The sequence below is a fragment of the Panthera onca genome, chromosome D2 (genome assembly GCF_046562875.1).
Source record: "Panthera onca isolate mPanOnc1 chromosome D2, mPanOnc1 haplotype 2, whole genome shotgun sequence".
Classification (NCBI taxonomy): Eukaryota; Metazoa; Chordata; class Mammalia; order Carnivora; family Felidae; genus Panthera; species Panthera onca.
Genome location: NC_138349.1, coordinates 67,782,814 through 67,797,694, shown reverse-complemented (window position 1 = coordinate 67,797,694; position 14,881 = coordinate 67,782,814). Strand labels below are relative to the sequence as shown.

Genomic DNA, 14,881 nt, shown 5'->3' with positions numbered 1-14,881 from the left:
TAAAAAAAAGATGCCCAAAGGGGGAATAAAAGGCCAGTTATTTCATATGCAAAATAAAGTAATGCTAACCACAGTATTCTACTAAAATTTTTAAAATATTTTTTAATGTTTGAGAGAGAGCACCCACAATGAGTTGGGGAGGGACAGAGAGAGGGAGAGAGAGAATCCCAAGCAGGCTTCACACCAGCAATGAAGAGCCCAACATGGGGCTCGATCCCATGAACTGTTAAGACCATGACCTAAGCCAAAATCAAGAGTCGGACACTTAACCAACTGAGCTACCCAGGCGCCCCAGTATTCCACTAAAATTTAAGAGAATTTGTTTTCATGACCCTGTTGGCTAAACATGTACAAAAGTTTCCCATTTTATATTAATTTCATTTATAATCAAAAGGATAAAAACGGAAAAATGATTCCATAAACTCTATTAAAATCAAAGCTAAGCACCTGCATGGTGCAGCAGTTCTCATCTAACTTCTTCCAGAGGTAAAAAATTGAAAAGGAATAGGAAATTCCCTGAGGCAGTTGTTGCTAGTACTGAGCCACTCTGTACATATACACTTTTTATTCCTGTTCTTTTACTCCTTTTATTTGCATTTTCTCCTCTCTTCTTTCATTTTCCCTACTTCATCTTCTCATCTCAGTAGCACCAAATTTCCATTTATATTCAAATAAGAATACAGAGTTTTCAAAGCATTCTCACATAACATAACATGCATCTTCTCAACTCTCTGTGGTATTATTTTCAATTTATAGTAGAAAAAGTAGAGATCAGAAAGGTTAACGAGTTAGCCAAATTTCTATTTAGTTGTTCTTTAATTCACATATTTAGCAGTTTCTTAGTTCTCAAAATTTGGACATAATCAAGGTAGAAACCAAGTGTTTCTTGCCATTTGCTCAGTATTCTACTCCTTCTTAATAATCTTTTTAAACTGAGTATTTACTTTCTAGATGTTGAATCTAGTCCCATCCTCAGCAACCTTTGTTAATCTTTCAATGTCACTTTACTGAAGAGTCATGATTTGCTCAAAATTAAATAGCAATTAGTAGCAAAGTTTAATGGAATCCAGATATCTTACATTACAATGGAAATCTCTATAAAGTAAAGGTGATCATAAAGATTTGTGAAACAATTTAAGGTGCTGATCTGAATCAGGGATATATGTATGTATAACATATGTATTATATGTATATGAAATATATGTATATTGGACTAAAGACAAGAAAGAAAGAAAAAAAGAAAGGAAGGGAAGGAGTAAGGAACAAAAGAAAAAAGAAAGAAGGGAGAAAGGAAAAAGAAAAGCTAGGCTCACTCTTTTCATATAACTGAAATACAGAATTCCCAGGGAATCATAGATTTACTATTACCTAACTGAGGATACTCAAAGGGAGATACCGTGATTCCCCTAAAAATGAAACATGGCACACCTAGTAAGTTAGTAGAAGGAAACCCAGTCAAGTTTAAAACTCTTCCCCCATTCATGAACCTTCTTCAATTTTTAGGCAGTCATGTTACTTGTTTAAATAAAATTTGTTCTGTCAAAGGCCTTGAAAAGGCAAACACTGCTTCAAGCATTCACTAAGAAAGAAATGCTGTGACTTTACATAGATCATTTTGTCCTCTAACCATGAAACTTAGCAGTTTTTAAAAGACTGCAATTTAGAACCTAGAGATGGGGATAGGAGATACAGAGACAAAGTCAAACAAAGAAAATATTTTTTTTTCCTACTCAAAATGGGAAACTGTCCAATAAATTAGGAAAAAAGAACATCTATAAATTAATACAGTACTAAGTATGTAGATTTTTTTATTCAAATACAACAAATTGATCATTAATGTTACATACCATTTAAGAAACTGGTTATGAAAAGCAAAAGTATTAAGTTTTCCTTAATGAAATAGAAAAAATACTAGAAAGAAAAACACACATATATTGTTTGTATAATACTAGGCTTGATTTTATATACAGACTTTTAAAAAGCTACTCTCATGAATTAATACTAAAGGATGGATTCTTAAGAAAAGGTTACCATTTGGTGCAGTTGGAGGTGACCAGATGCCATAATATTTTGGCAAATATTTTCGTAGCTCTAAAAGAACACCATCAGTACAATCAGCAGCATAAACCTGAAATATAGATAAATAAAACATTTGCATGTTGGTTTCTTATAATGCTTTATAATTGCCCTACATATTTCTCAAAAAAAAAAACAATACTGTTGAATCATAATTTATCTGGTATGAGTTTCAGCTGGAAATACATTTGGAAGCAAAAAAAGATTACTGTGTATCTCCAAGGAAAAACTGCATATTGTTTACAGCACATTCTTCTTCATCTAATTCTAGCTTTTCACTGTCCTTGAACTATTTTACAACTACGTAAAATGTAGATAAAGCTTTACGCAAATACAAAATAATTCCTGTCCACAGAAACATAAATAAATTCTGGCCAGAGGAGGTTCAACTGACTTCCCTCCACCCTCTACCCACCATGGGAGGGGGGAATTCAGTATCCACACATATATACTTATTTTAACTTCCCTTATTCCTTATAAATTTGTTCTTCTTTGGCTTCTCTTCTGAACCAGTTTCAATATCTGCTTGGTTCCCTCATTAAACAAAATCTTTAACAACTATTTATTTCATGTCTACAAGGGAGTTGTGATTTTACCTTTAAAAAAATTATCCTTTAACTTAATTAAGTCCAATTATTGTGCATTTAATTCCTTGATTTATAACCAATAATAATTCTAGAAAATACTAAAATGTTCCTGTATCCTGGAACTAGATTGTTTGTTTCCTAAAAGATGAGGGAAAGAAACTATTTTTGTTTAAAACACAACTTATAAGACATTTTATCCAACAAACTCTCACAATATGGTCTACCTAATTATCCAAAACCATTAAAGTTTATGGGTGTAAAATGTTTATGAAATCTTAGTATTACAATTCTAATTATATTTGTCAAGCCATATTCATGTCAAGTAGTTACACCTACAAGCCAATTCTACAGAATGAACTCAAGTGTGGCATACACTCACCAAATATCCATGTGATCTACTGAAATGTGAGCAGAAGTGGTATTAGTCACTTCTAGGCCAAGGTAATTAAGAGAAGGGTGTACCTTATCATCTCTCTGTTCCTGGCCTAAGGAACAGAGGGCAGAGTGTTCATGATGACATAACAACAAGATGGAGGAACTAGGTATATCTCTATGTACTTAGTAGTTAAAGAAGTTGATGATATTTTTATTCATGAAAAAGATAAAAGAACTGGAAGAGTAGAGAGATAAACTTTCCCTTTTTACTTTAAATATTTTTTTAAAGTACTAGGCCTGGTATTTACTTCAACACACCGGACTAGATAACCTAAAAAACTTTTCTACTAGAGAGATGTAGGATAAAATATAACAAATATTTTCTAAAATGCATAGCTGAGCTCCCAAGGAAAGAAAGGAAATTCATAGGGGTCTATATAAGTAAAGAGGAAATCAAAAGCAGTAAGCTAAGCAGTGATGTTTGGGCTTCATAAAGATCCACTCCAAAGACTTCAACCAAAGGATCTCTGAATTTAGGGTCTAGGCATAAAGGTGGACACAGAGGAGGTCAGAGTTACTATCCTAAAACAGGGAGAGTAAATGAAAGTCTAACTACTGAACAGTAAAAACTTTGGCATCTTCTCCCTTCCCCTACCATTTTACTCCAAAAATGCTGGTGGCAATGCTGATATAGAAAAAGATAGAAGCAACAAATAAACAACATCAGGAATAAAAAAGGAGTCATAAGTAGATTAAAATATAATCCAACTATATTTTACTATCACATTGACAAAAATTCAAGATATTTAAGAAACTGAATCAGTGGTTACAAATCTATCCTTTCCCAGGAAAGAGAATGAAATGAAAAAAGGATAGGAAAAAAGGAAAGGGAAAAAGAAAAGACAGAGACAGACATTTGGCTACTCTGATGAATTTAGTTAAGTTCTATCAGGACTTTAAGGAACAAAATCCTTATCTGATACAAATTCTTCCACAAAACAGAAAAATAAATGCTCCTCAACTCATATCATGAAGCTAAAAGAAACCTGATATCAAAACCAGACAAAGAAAATATGTGACGAAAATAATAGTTCAGATTGAACAGATTAAAGGAGGAAACTCATAAAATCATTTCAATAAATACAGAAAAGGTAGGTGAAAAATATTCAATACCCATTCATATTTTAAATTGTTTCTTGAAATAAAGATAGAAAAGATGCTATGTATCTTCCTCTTTTTCCAAGAAGCTAATTTGACTCAACTGTATCAATGGGGGTCCCTTGTCGCTTAATGGAGCAAGACGGTGGAGGGTAGGAAAAGAGTTGAGGTCAGGTTATTTACTTCTCTAATTCCCTCCTTCTCAGTACAAGACTTCTGCTAAAGTTAACTTCCCTGGGTTCTAGTAACCACTCCCTTTCTTTACCCTTTTAGGCCCAGGGATAGTAAAGCATTATCTCTTGCAAGTGGCCTTAAACTCTAACCACACCCTGGTAAATAAACAAAGTGTACCATTTGTTTCTTGACTCACACAACAGGCAATTTCCTTAACCTGAGAAGAAATTTGTAATCAGAAACTTAGAAAGTCATACTTAAATGGAGAAATGTTAACTGAGAGGAAGATGCATTCCCCCCTCCCATCATTGCTTCTATATAGCACAGAACTGGAACTACTTGACAGAAATACATGGATTCAGGAGTGCCTGGGTGGCTCAGTCAGTTAAGTGTCGGCTCACATTATGATCTCACAGCACTTGAGTTCAAGCCCCAAGTCAGACTCTGTGCTAACAACTCAGAGCCTGGAGCCCGCTTCAGATTCTATGTCTCCCTCTGTCTCTCTGTCCCTCTCCCACTCATGCTCTATGCTCTGTCTCTCTCTCTCTTTCAAAAATAAACATTTAAAAAATGTATGTGTATATATATCTATACAAGGAACAACAGCAACAAAAAACCCTTCCAATCACAGAACTGCTTACATAGAAAACAATTAGAACTGTTATAGTTCAACAAGATTACTAGATATAAGAAACACTGTACAAACGTTTTCATTCTTATATTAGCAATCACTGGGAAACTTACCTCAAAAAATATTATTTACAATAATAAAAAATAAGGTACCTAGAATACATTATGTACAAGACTTTTACAGAGTGAATATAAAATACATTCTTCAAACAAGAGACAGTGTGTAGCAGTTAAAAGCACATATTCTAGAACCAGACTGCCTAAGTTCAAATCCTGGGGCCACTGTTAACTATTTAAATGATCTTGGACAAAAAAAAAGTTTTTTTTTTTAAATTCAAGTTAGTTAACATATAGTGTACTATTGGTTTCAGGAGTAGAACCCAGTGATTCATCACTTACATACAACTCCCAGTGTTCATCCCAACTAGTGCCATCCTTAATGCCCAAAACCCATTTAGCCCATCCCCCCACTCAACACCCCTCCAGCAACCCTCAGTTTGTTCTCTGTATTTAAGAGTCTTTCATGGTTTGCCTCCCTCTCTGCTTTTATCTTATTTTATTTTTCATTCTTTTCCCCTATGTTCATCTGTTTTGTTTCTTAAATTTCACGAGTGAAATCATATTTTTCTCTTATTTCACTCAGCATAATACACTGTAGTTCCATCCATGTTGTTGCAAATGGCAAGATTTCATTCTTCTTCATTGCCAAGTAATATTCCTGTGTGTGTGTGTGTGTGTGTGTGTGTGTGTGTGTGTGTATACAGACGTATACATGTGTGCATCTTTATCTGTCATCAGTTGATGGACATTTGGGCACTTTCCATAATTTGGTTACTGTTGATAGTGCAGCTATAAAAATTGCTTCAAATCAGCATTTTTGTATCCTTTGGATAAATTGCTAGTACTGCAATTGCTGGGTTGTAGGGTATTTGTAATTTTTTGAGGGACCGCCATACTGTTTTCCAGAGTGGCTGCACCAGTTTGCATACCCACCAGCAGAGCAAAAGGGTTCCCCTTTCTCCACATCCTTGCCAACATCTGTTGTTTCCTGGGTTAATTTTAGCCGTTCTGACAGGTGTGAGGTGGTACCTCATTGTGGTTTTCATTTGTATTTCCCTGATGAGGAGAAATGTTGAGCATCTATCTTTTCATGTGTCTATTAGCCAACCGGCTGCCTTCTTTGGAAGGCCCCTTTATCAGATATGTCATTTGTAAATACCTTCTCCCATTCTGTCAGTTGCCTTTTACTGTTGTTTATTGTTTCCTTTGCTGTGCAGGAGCACTGTATCTCGATGAGGTCCCAATAGTTCATTTTTGCTTTTGTTTCCCTCGCATCTGGAGACATGTCTAGTAAGAAGCTACTGCGGCAGAGGTCAAAGAGGTTACTGCCTGTATTCTCCTATAGCATTCTGATGGTTTCCTATCTTACATTTGGGTCTTTTATCCATTTTGAATTTATTTTTGTGTATGGTGTAAAAAGTGGTCCAGTTTTCCCAACATTTGCTGAAGAGACTTTTTTCCATCGGGTGCACTTTCCTACTTTGTCAAAGATTAGGTGGCCATACATTAGTGGGTCCATTTCTGGGTTTTCTGTTTTGTTCCATTTATCTATGTGTCTGTTTTTGTGTCAGTACCATATTGTCTTGGTGATTACAGCTTTGTACAGCTTGAAGTCCCAAATTGTGATGCCTCCAGCTTTGGTTTTCTTTTTCAAAACTGTTTGGCCATTTGGGGGGTCTTTTCTGGTTCCATAAAAATTTTAGGATTGTTTGCTCTAGCTCTGTGAAGAATGCTGTTATTTCGATAGGGATTGCACTGAATGTGTAAATTGCTTTGGACAGTATCAACATTTTAACAATATTTGTCCTTCCAATCCATGAGCGTGGAATGCTTTTCCGTTTCCTTTTGTCTTCTTCAGTTTTTTTCATAAGCATTCTATAGTTTTCAGTGTATAAATTTTTCACCTGTTTGGTTAGATTTATTTTTAGGTATCTTACAGGTTTTGGTGTACTTATAAATGGGATCGATTCCTTGATTTTTTTCTGCTGCTTCATTATTGGTGTATACATTCGCAACAGACTTTTGTATGTTGATTTTAAACCCTGTGACTTTGAATTCATGTATCAGTTCTAGCAATTTTTCAGTGGAGTCTTTTGGGTTTTCTTTTTTTTTTTTTTTTCTTTTTTTTTTATTTTTGGGACAGAGAGAGACAGAGCATGAACGGGGGAGGGGCAGAGAGAGAGGGAGACACAGAATCGGAAACAGGCTCCAGGCTCCGAGCCATCAGCCCAGAGCCTGATGCGGGGCTCGAACTCACGGACGGCGAGATCGTGACCTGGCTGAAGTCGGACGCTTAACCGACTGCGCCACCCAGGCGCCCCTCATGTAGAGTATCATGTCATCTGCAAAGAGTGAAAGTCTGACTTCTTACTTGCTGATCTGGATGCCTTTTATTTATTTCTGTTGTCTGACTGATGAGGTTAGAACTTCCAGTACTATTTTGAACAACAGTGGTGAGAGTCGACATCCCTGTTGTGTTCCTGACCTTAGGAGGAAAGCTCTGAGATTTTCCCATTGAGGATGGTATAAGCTGTGGGTGTGTGGCTCTTTTGCACGTGGACTTTATGATGTTGAAGTATGTATGTTCCTTCTATCCCTACTCTTTTGAAGGTTTTTATCAAGAAAGGATGATGTATTTTGTCAAAAGCTTTTTCTGCATCTATTGACAGGATCATGCGGTTCTTTCTTTCATCTGTTGATTTGTGGATATTGAAACAGCCCTGCAGCCCAGGAATAAATCCCACTTGATCATGGTAAATATTTATTTTAATCTATTATTAGATTCAATTTACTAGTATCTTGTTGAGAATTTTTGCATCCATGTTCATCAGTGAAACTGGTGTGTAATTTTCCTTTTTAGGAAAGGTTTGGTTTGGTTTGGGACTCCAGGTAATGCGGGCCTCATAAAATGAGTTTGGAAGTTTTCCTTCCACTTCTATTTTTTGGAACAGTTTCAAAGGAATAGGTATTAATTCTCATTTAAATGTTTGGTAGAATTCCCCCAGGAAGCCATCTGGCCCTAGACTCTTGTCTATTTGTCTTGTTTGATTTTTTTTTAAGTTTATTTTTTTTTGAGAGACAGCACCAAAGAAAGGGAGAGAGAGAGAAACCCAAGCAGGCTCTGTGCTGCCAGCGCAGAGACTGATGTGGGGCTTAAACTCATGAAACTGTGAGACCATGACCTGAGCCAAACCAGGAGTCAGATGCTTAACTGACTGCGACACCCAGGTGCCCCTTGTTAGTTTGATTTTTTATTACCGATTCAATTTCTTTAGTGGTTATTGGTCTGTTCAAATTTTCTATTTATTCCTGTTTTAGTTTTGCTAGTTTATATGCTTCTAGGAACGTACCCATTTCTTCCAGAGTGTCCAATTTGTTGGCATACAGTTGTTCATAATATTCTCTTATAATTGTATTTCTGTGGTGTTGGTTGTGATCTCTTTCATTCATGATATTTATTTGGGTCCTTTCCTTTTTCTTTTTGATAAGTCTGGCTAGGGGTTTATCAATTTTGTTAATTCTTTCAAAGAACCAGCTCCTAGTTTCATTGATCTGTTCTGTTTTTTTGGATTTCGATATCATTGATTTCTGCTCTAAACTTTAATATTGCTGTTCTTCTGATGGTTTTCAGCTTTATTGGCTATTCTTTTTCCAGCTCCTTTAGGTATAAGGTTAGGTTGTATATTTGAGACATTTCTTCCTTCTTTCAGAAGGTCTGGATTGCTATATACTTCCCCCTTATGACTGCCTTTGCTGCATCCGAAAGGTTTTGGAATGTCTGTTTTCATTTTCATTGGCTTCCATTCATCTATCTGACATGGGACTTTTATCTATACATAAAGAACTCCTACAACTAAATAAAAAAGACAACTCAATGAAAAACTAAGCAAAGGATCTGAGTAGATAGGACTCCAAAGAAGAAATACACATGGCCAGTAAGTATATGAAAAGATGCTCAACATCATTAGCCATTAGGGAAATGCAAATCAAACAAACCGCTGAGATTAACACTTTACCACTCACTTGGATGGTCATTAAAAAAACAAACAAAACCCTAACAAATGTTGGCGAGGATAAGAGAAATTGGAAACCTCATATATTGCTGGTGAAAATATAAAATGGTAAAGCCACTCTGGGAAACACCGACAGTTCCTCAAAAAGTTTAATGTATAATTATCATATGACCCACCAATTCCACTTATGGGTCTATATCCAAAATTGGAAACAGGTGGAAGATGGCGGCGTAGGAGGACGCTGGGCTCACTGCGCGTCCTGCTGATTGCTTAGATTCCACCTACACCTGCCTAAATAACCAAGAAGACTAGCAGAACAGAGTCTCCGGAGCCAAGTGCAGACGAGAGGCCCACGGAAGAGGGTAGGAAGGGCGGAGAGGCTGTGTGTGCTCCACGGACTGGCGGGAGGGAGCCAGGGCGGAGGGGCGGCCCGCCGGCCAAGCAGAGCCCCGAGTCTGGCTGGCAAAAGCGGAGGGGCCGGACGGAGTGTGTTCCGACAGCAAGCGGGACTTGACATCTGGAAGGTTATAAGCTAACAGCTCTGCTCGGAGAACGGGAGGGCTGGAGGACAACGGGAGGGAGAGTTGTTGAGCACTGGACGACAGAGCTCAGCTTGGTGGGGAACAAAGGCGCTCGCCAGCGCCATCTCCCTCGCCCATCCCCCAGCCAAAATCCCAGAGGGAACCAATTCCTGCCAGGGAACTTGCTTGCACTGCGCAAACACCCAACGCTGTGCTTCTGCGGATCCATCCCTCCGGCGGGTCTGACTCCCTCCCGGTGCGGCAGGGCCCCTCCCGAAGCGGATCACCTAGGGAAAAGCGAGCTGAGCCTGCCCCTCCCGCCCCTGTGCACCTTGCTGATCCACCCTAGCTAATACGCCAGATCCCCAGCACCACAAGCCTGGCAGTGTGCAAGTAGCCCAGACGGGCCACACCACTCCACAGTGAATCCTGCCCCTAGGAGAGGGGAAGAGAAGGCACACACCAGACTGACTGTGGCCCCAGCGGTGGGCTGGGGGCAGACATCAGGTCTGACTGCGCCCCTGCCTACCAACACAAATAATTCAAGACAGCACAGGGGAAGTGCCCCAAAGTTCCGCACCACTCCAGGGACTATCCAAAATGACGAAACGGAAGAATTCCCCTCAGAAAAACGTCCAGGATATAACAACAGCTAATGAACAGATCAAAAATGATTTAAACAATATAACAGAAAGTGAATTTAGAATAGTCATAAAATTAATCGCTGGGCTTGAAAACAGTATAAAGGACAGCAGAGAATCTCTTGCTACAGAGATCAAGGGATTAAGGAATAGGAGGAGCTAAAAAATGCTATCAATGAACTGCAAAATAAAATGGAGACAACTACAGCTTGGATTGAAGAGGCAGAGGAGAGAATAGGTGAACTAGAAGATAAAATTATGGAAAAAGAGGAAGCTGAGAAAAAGAGAGATAAAAAATCCAGGAGTATGAGCGGAAAATTAGAGAACTAAGTGATGCACTAAAGAGAAATAATATATGCACAATTGGTATTCCAGAGGAGGAAGAGAGAGGGAAAGGTGCTGAAGGTGTACTTGAAGAAATAATAGCTGAGAACTTCCTGATCTGGGGAAGGAAAAAGGCATTGACATCCAAAAGGCACAGAGAACTCCCTTCAGACTTAACTTGAATCGATCTTCTGCACGACATATCATAGTGAAACTGGCAAAATACAGGGATAAAGAGAAAATTCTGAAAGCAGCTAGAGATAAACGTGCTCTAACATATAAAGGGAGACCTATAAGACTCGTGACTGATCTCTCTATTGAAGCTTGGCAGGCCAGAAAGGAATGGCAGGAGACCTTCAATGTGATGAACAGAAAAAATATGCAGCCAAGAATCCTTTATCCAGCAAGTCTGTCATTTAGAATAGAAGGAGAGATAAAAGGGGCGCCTGGGTGGCGCAGTCGGTTAAGCGTCCGACTTCAGCCAGGTCACGATCTCGCGGTCCGTGAGTTTGAGCCCCGCGTCAGGCTCTGGGCTGACGGCTCGGAGCCTGGAGCCTGTTTCCGATTCTGTGTCTCCCTCTCTCTCTGCCCCTCCCCCGTTCATGCTCTGTCTCTCTCTGTCCCAAAAATAAATAAAAAACGTTGGGAAAAAATTTAAAAAAAAAAAAAAAAAAAAAAAAAAGAAGGAGAGATAAAGTCTTCCCAAACAAACAAAAACTGAAGGAATTCGTCACCACTAAACCAGCCCTACAAGAGATCCTAAGGGGGATCCTGTGAGACAAAGTACCAGAGACATCGCTACAACCATGAAACCTATGGACATCACAATGACTCTAAACCCATATCTTTCTATAATAACACTGAGTGTAAATGGACTAAATGCGCCAACCAAAAGACATAGGGTATCAGAATGGATAAAAACACAAGACCCATCTATTTGCTGTCTACAAGAGACTCATTTTAGACCTGAGGACACCTTCAGATTGAGAGTGAGGGGATGGAGAACTATTTACCATGCCACTGGAAGTCAAAAGAAAGCTGGAGTAGCCATACTTAGACAAACTAGACTTTAAATTAAAGGCTGTAACAAGAGATGAAGAAGGGCATTATATAATAATCACAGGGTCTATCCATCAGGAAGAGCTAACAATTATAAATGTCTATGCGCCGAATACAGGAGCCCCCAAATATATAAAACAATTACTCACAAACATAAGCAACCTTATTGATAAGAATGTGGTAATTGCAGGGGACTTTAACACTCCACTTACAGAAATGGATAGATCATAACCTAAACAGACCCATAACCAGCAAAGAAATTGAATCAGTCATCAAAAATCTCCCAACAAATAAGAGTCCAGGACCAGATGGCTTCCCAGGGGAGTTCTACCAGACGTTTAAAGCAGAGAATATACCTATCCTTCTCAAGCTATTCCAAAAAATAGAAAGGGAAGGAAAACTTCCAGACTCATTCTATGAAGCCAGTATTACTTTGATTCCTAAACCAGACAGAGACCCAATAAAAAAAGAGAACTACAGGCCAATATCCCTGATGAATATGGATGCAAAAATTCTCAATAAGATACTAGCAAATCGAATTCAACCGCATATAAAAAGAATGATTGACCATGATCAAGTGGGATTCATTCCTGGGATGCAGGGCTGGTTCAACATTCGCAAATCAATGTGATACATCACATTAATAAAAGGAAAGATAAGAACCATATGATCCTGTCAATCGATGCAGAAAAGGCCTTTGACAAATTCAGCATCCTTTCTTAATAAAAACCCTCGAGAAAGTCGGGATAGAAGGAACATACTTAAACATCATCAAAGCCATTTATGAAAAGCCCACAGCTAACATCATCCTCAACGGGGAAAAACTGAGAGCTTTTTCCCTGAGATCAGGAACACAACAGGGATGTCCACTCTCACCGCTGTCGTTTAACATAGTGTTGGAAGTGCTAGCATCAGCAATCAGACAACAAAAGGAAATCAAAGGCGTCAAAATTGGCAAAGATGAAGTCAAGCTTTCACTTTTTGCAGATGACATGATATTATACATGGAAAATCTGATAGACTTCACCAGAAGTCTGCTAGAACTGATACATGAATTTAGCAAAGTTGCAGGATACAAAATCAATGTAATCAGTTACATTCTTATACACTAATAATGAAGCAACAGAAACACAAATAAAGAAACTGATCCCATTCACAATTGCACCAAGAAGCATAAAATACCTAGGGATAAATCTAACCAAAGATGTACAAGAGCTGTCTGCTGAAAACTATAGAAAGCTCATGAAGGAAATTGAAGAAGATATAAAGAAATGGAAAAACATTCCGTGCTCATGGATTGGAAGAATAAATACTGTCAAAATGTCAATACTACCCAAAGCTATCTACACAGTCAATGCAATCCCAATCAAAATTGCACCAGCATTCTTCTCGAAACTAGAACAAGCCATCCTAAAATTCATATGGAACCACAAAAGGCCCCAAATAGCCCAAGTAATTTTGAAGAAGATCAAAGCAGGAGGCATCACAATCCCAGACTTTAGCCTCTACTACAAAGCTATAATCATCAAGACAGCATGGTACTGGCACAAAAACAGACACATAGACCAATGGAATAGAATAGAAACCCCAGAACTAGACCCACAAACGTATGGCCAACTAATCTTTGACAAAGCAGGAAAGAATATCCAATGGAAAAAAGACAGTCTCTTTTACAAATGGTGCTGGGAGAACTGGACAGCAACACGCAGAAGATTGAAACTAGACCACTTTCTCACACCATTCACAAAAATAAACTCAAAATGGATAAAGGACCTGAATGTGAGACAGGAAACCATCAAAACCTTAGAGGAGAAAGCAGGAAAAGACCTCTCTGACCTCAGCCATAGCAATTTCTTACTTGACACATCCCCAAAGGCAAGGGAATTAAAAGCAAAAATGAACTACTGGGACCTCATGAAGATAAAAAGCTTCTGCACAGCAAAGGAAACCAACAAAACTAAAAGGCAACCAACGGAATGGGAAAAGATATTTGCAAATGACATATCGGACAAAGGGCTAGTATCCAAAATCTATAAAGAGCTCACCAAACTCCACACCCGAAAAACAAATAATCCAGTGAAGAAATGGGCAGAAAACATGCATAGACACTTCTATAGAAGACATCCGGATGGCCAACATGCATATGAAAAGATGCTCAACGTCGCTCCTCATCAGGGAAATATAAATCAAAACCACACTCAGATATCACCTCATGCCAGTCAGAGTGGCCAAAATGAACAAATCAGGAGACTATAGATGCTGGAGAGGATGTGGAGAAATGGGAACCCTCTTGCACTGTTGGTGGGAATGCAAATTGGTGCAGCCAGTCTGGAAAAGTGTGGAGGTTCCTCAGAAAATTAAAAATAGACCTACCCTATGACCCAGCAATAGCACTGCTAGGAATTTACCCAAGGGATACAGGAGTACTGATGCACAGGGGCACTTGTACCCCAATGTTTATAGCAGCACTCTCAACAATAGCCAAATGATGGAAAGAGCCTAAATGTCCATCAACTGATGAATGGATAAAGAAATTGTGGTTTATATACACAATGGAGTACTACATGGCAATGAGAAAGAATGAAATATGGCCCTTTGTAGCAACATGGATGGAACTGGAGAGTGTGATCCTAAGTGAAATAAGCCATACAGAGAAAGACAGATACCATATGGTTTCACTCTTAGGTGGATCCTGAGAAAAAAAAAAAAGAGGTTAGAGTGGAAGACAGCTTAACCATAAGAGACTGTTAAAAACTGAGAACAAACTGAGGGTTGATAGGGGGTGGGATGGAGGGGAGGGTGGGTGATGGGTATTGAGGAGGGCACCTTTTGGGATGAGCACTGGGTGTTGTATGGAAACCAATATGACAATAAACTTCAAATATTGAAAAAAAAATTGGAAACAGGTACTCAAACAAATACTTTTACAGGAACGTTCACAGCAATACAATTTACGAAAGCCAAAAGATGAAAACAACCCAAATATCCATCAATGGGTGAATGGATAAACAAAATGTGGCATTAAGTAAAATTGAGTATTACTCAGCCATAAAAGGGAACAAAATACTAATGCATACTATAATGTAGATGAAGTTTAAAAACGTTATGCTGGGGTGTCTGGATGGCCCGGTCTATTGAGCATCAGACTCTTGATTTCAGCTCATGTCATGATCTCAAGGTCGTGAGATTAAGCCTCATGTCAGACTCCATGCTGGCCATGGATCCCGCTTAAGATTCTCTCTCTCCCTCTACCTCTGCCCCTC

General features: G+C 38.6%; 1 protein-coding gene across 4 annotated transcripts in view; it reads right to left on the bottom strand.

Annotated features, from left to right (window-relative positions):
• The window catches only part of IPMK (inositol polyphosphate multikinase), a 64,757-nt gene that overhangs the window by 35,837 nt on the left and 14,039 nt on the right, over positions 1-14,881 (bottom strand). For all 4 annotated transcript variants that reach the window (XM_078434255.1, XM_078434256.1, XM_078434257.2 and 1 more), the window contains exon 3: positions 2,032-2,128. In XM_078434255.1, coding sequence (XP_078290381.1) covers positions 2,032-2,128 — 97 coding nt within the window. The remainder of the gene's footprint in view (positions 1-2,031; positions 2,129-14,881) is intronic.